A 3,936-nucleotide genomic window follows, 5' to 3' on the forward strand; every position below is an offset into this window, starting at 1 on the left:
TCATGCAGTCTGATCATTACCGGAATTTGCTGGTGGACCGATACACTGGCGGATGGGTAGCTGCGCACCGTTGTGTCTGCAAGGCCGATAGCTGGGATGCAGAAAAATGGCAGGCGGCTGAGAACGCCTATAGTGAAGATATGCACTTGTCCCCTACCAGCTATGAAGCAGACTACTTTGAAAACCCTCCTCCAATTGAAGTGATGAAGAACCTTGACCCACGCGATTTACCGGAAGAGGAGTTTGCAGATGCTATTATCGCCAGTCCTGTCGGTGAGGACAAGGCTGCCGGCACTTCTGAAGCTGTCCCCCAAAAGGCTCCTGAGACAAAGAAGGATTAACGGGGCGGGCAGCTATCACCAGAATCGTGTGGGTCTTCTCTCTCTGTAATATCCAAGGCTCATTGTTGAGCAATTTACGTTTGTTTTTGTTCAGACAATTTTAAATTTTAGAAAATTTGTATTTTGGCCGATCTGACCCTTGTCTCTTTTTTTTTTTTTTTTTTTTTTGGGTGATGGCTGTCGAACTCTCATGCGTAAGCTATAACAACTTTTATTTTCTGTTGACTTAATCATTTATCTGCAATATTTGAATGTAGAAATTCGCATATTTTATTTGCGCAGAAGTAAACGGTTCTTCCGTTGCACTTGCCTTCTGAATGAATTTGCCGTTAATTTTGTTTCAAAGAAACTTACACGTTTTCTTTACTGTATTCATTCTAATGCCGTTAAGCACGTCTGTGATTTCTATAACTGTATTACATCTATATTGTAATTGTATTATAGGGGCATACTCGTTTATTTATTTATACACAAAACTTTATAACGCTTTGCTACACAAAACAAATTATCGGCGTTTTCGTTTTGTCGAGATTTTTTCTTTTTTACTTCAACACATTGGCACACATTGGCACCTTAGGCATATGCCCCCGAATTCCGTAATTAATTTCCTTAGAAATTGATTTCGGTATTCCTTATCAGTACTTTATTGTCTGTATTTCATATATATGCAGCCTTTAGCAGGCCAAGTATTGACAGTGGATCAGACCGTCAATTTCAACTCGCCTTGAGGCGCAATAGTTATCCAACCCTCCGCCTCACTTGAATGAAAGAGACAGCTAGCTAGGCTGTTTATCAAATCATATCGAAAGTAGGGGATGGCTCCATATGCTACAGTACATACTTTTTTATTAACGGCCTTGGCCAAACTTGTCCAAACAAAATACAGGCATGGAGCTTGCCTAACATAAAAACTAACAGAAAAAAGCTAAACCATGACTACATGTCATACCTATAACAAACACAAGAAACTAAAACACATTCTAATTGTAGTATTTCTTGAGGACACTTGTATTCCAGACATTTTTTAACGGTACGCCTTCTAAAGTCATCAACCGATATGATCCTTGGCGAACTGTTTCATACACTTGATAGGGCCCTTCCCAGTTTGCGGTGAGCTTGCCATCGGCATTCCCTCTACCCGTTGCGGCCGTTCGACGAAGGACCAAGTCTCCATCTTCTAGAGGCCGATAATTTACTCTCTTGTTATATGCTTGACTCATACGATTTTTATATGTTGCCGACCTGATGGCAGCCGTAAGCCGCGTTTCAGGTAAGAAGTCTAGCTGCTGTCTTAGGAGCAAGTCATTCTGATCCTCACAGAAATGTTGAACACGAAAAGTGGGGAGTCCTACTTCAGCCGGAATAACGGCTTCTGAGCCGAAAGCAAGGTTGAATGGCGACTCCCCAGTAGTTTCCCTTGTTGTCGTTCTATTTTCCCATAGTATTTCCGGGACCAGATCCGCCCACAAGCCCTTCGCATCTTCTACCTTCTTTTTCAGTGCCGTTAGTATCTGCTTATTTGCAGCTTCCGCTTGTCCATTTGACTGAGGATGGCAGACAGCCGCGTATGCAAATTTTACTTTGTATATGCTGAGGAAGTTCTTAACTGGGCTGCAATCAAATTGGGAACCGTGATCAAACACCATTGCAACCGATAGCCCAAATCGGGTGAATACACTCTTCCAGATGAACTTTCTGACTTCACTTGCTGTTATTTTTGCTACCGGTTCTGCCTCTATCCACTTGGTGAAGTAGTCAATCCCTACTATCAGGAATTTTCTGCTTCCTGTTGCTGACGTAAAAGGCCCAATAATGTCCATTCCCCATTGTGCAAACGGTATCGGATTTAGTATAGGCGTCAGATCGTTTGGCGGCTGGTTGATTGCCGGGCCAAATTTTTGACATTTGTCGCACTTTTTTGCGTACGCTAAGGTATCGGCATTCATTGTTGGCCAGTAGTATCCTCTTTTCATTGCTTCCAAGGACATTGACCGGCCTCCAGCATGATTCCCGCAATCCCCTTCATGGATCTCTTCTATCAGCCTAGCTGACTCATAGGCCGATATGCACCTTCGCAATGGTAACGAGAACCCCCTTTTATACAGCATTCCTTTGAACATGACAAACCAGACACTATCCTTCCTTATTTTCTAGGCTTCTATTTTGTCCGCCGGTAAGACATTATGCACCTTGTAGGCCAGTACGCCATCATACCATTCTGTGCCGTTAACCACGCAATTCACTTTCTTTGGAGTGTTGTCGGGGTCAATGCTTTTGCTTTCCAGAAGCTCCACCATCACAGTACGTTCTAGGTCATTGAAGCTTGAACTTGCCAGTTTTGCCAAGGCGTCTGCCTGTGTGTTTTTCGCTCTCGGCACCAATCGTATTTCAAATGATTCCAAGTTAGCCGTTATCGCTTTCAACTTTGCCAGGTAGGCCATCATTGTTTGTTCCTTGGCCTCATAGGTGCCATCAAACTGACTTGCCACCAATTGTGAGTCAGTCGTGAGTTCTATCCGCTTTGTCTCAGCCGCAACACATAACTGTATTCCCGCAAGTGCCGCCTCATACTCAGCTTCGTTATTGGAGGCTTTAAACTTGAACTTGATAGAATACTCGAATATGTCCCCTTGCGGTGATATCATGACAATACCGGCTCCGGAGCCTGTTGATGCTGAGGAGCCGTCAACGGAAACCTTCCACACTCCATTGTCTTCTTCTTCTTCAGTATAGGATGTTTCCACAATGAAATCAGACAACGCCTGAGCCTTTATTAACACTCGTGGCTTGTAAATTATAACATATTCCGACAACTCTACCGCCCATTTGAGCAATCTTCCTGACGTCTCCATTTTCTTTAGAGACTTCTCTAACGGCTGATTTGTCAATACTTCAATAGTATGTGCATCGAAATATGGCCTAAGTTTTCTTGCTGCTATTACCACTGCATATGCAATCTTCTCTATCAGAGGGTATCTTCTCTCGGCCGCGTTCAGGACATGGCTCACAAAATAAATTGGCATTTGTGCCTTCTTTCGTTATACTGTCAACACTGCTTCCACCGTCTTTGGAGATGCCGAGATGTATAATTGCAGGGTCTCTCCCTGTTCCGGCCGTGCTATGGTCGGAAGAGACCTTAGATGGTTTTTTACGACCTCTAACGCTTTTGCTTGCTCTTCCTCCCAAACGAATGTTTTATTTTGCTGGAGGACTACAAAGAATGGTAAGGCCTTATCAGCCGATTTGCTAATAAACCTTGTCAGCGCTGCCATGGGCCCAGTAAGCTTCTGTAGGTCCTTTATTGACTTGGGTTGTGGTAGCACTAGTAGAAAATACTAAATGGCAAGCGGTTCAAACCCCCTAATGGGAAGCGGTTCTCAACCGCATGTTCTTGGGGGGCTTGCCATTGGCATTTTAAATGGCAAGCGGTTCAGAACCGCTTGCCATTTGAAGGTAATGGCAAGCGGTTTGGGCTCCGAACCGCTGCCCATTGCACCTATAATAATAAAAAATAAAAATAAAAAATTTTTTTGTTTTTTTTCAATTAAATTGATACACAAGAACTTAACATATGTATAAACATAACTATTTTCAT

General features: G+C 43.2%; 1 protein-coding gene across 1 annotated transcript; it reads right to left on the minus strand.

Annotated features, from left to right (window-relative positions):
• Positions 1-2,491: 2,491 nt before the first annotated feature.
• On the minus strand, positions 2,492-3,364 carry LOC145575294 (uncharacterized). Its single transcript, XM_081633180.1, has one exon. It carries the CDS (start codon positions 3,362-3,364, stop codon positions 2,492-2,494), a length of 873 nt encoding a protein of 290 aa, XP_081489306.1.
• Positions 3,365-3,936: the final 572 nt, after the last annotated feature.

Source organism: Chenopodium album, chromosome 13 (genome assembly GCF_948465745.1).
Source record: "Chenopodium album chromosome 13, dcCheAlbu1.1, whole genome shotgun sequence".
Taxonomy (NCBI): Eukaryota; Viridiplantae; Streptophyta; class Magnoliopsida; order Caryophyllales; family Amaranthaceae; genus Chenopodium; species Chenopodium album.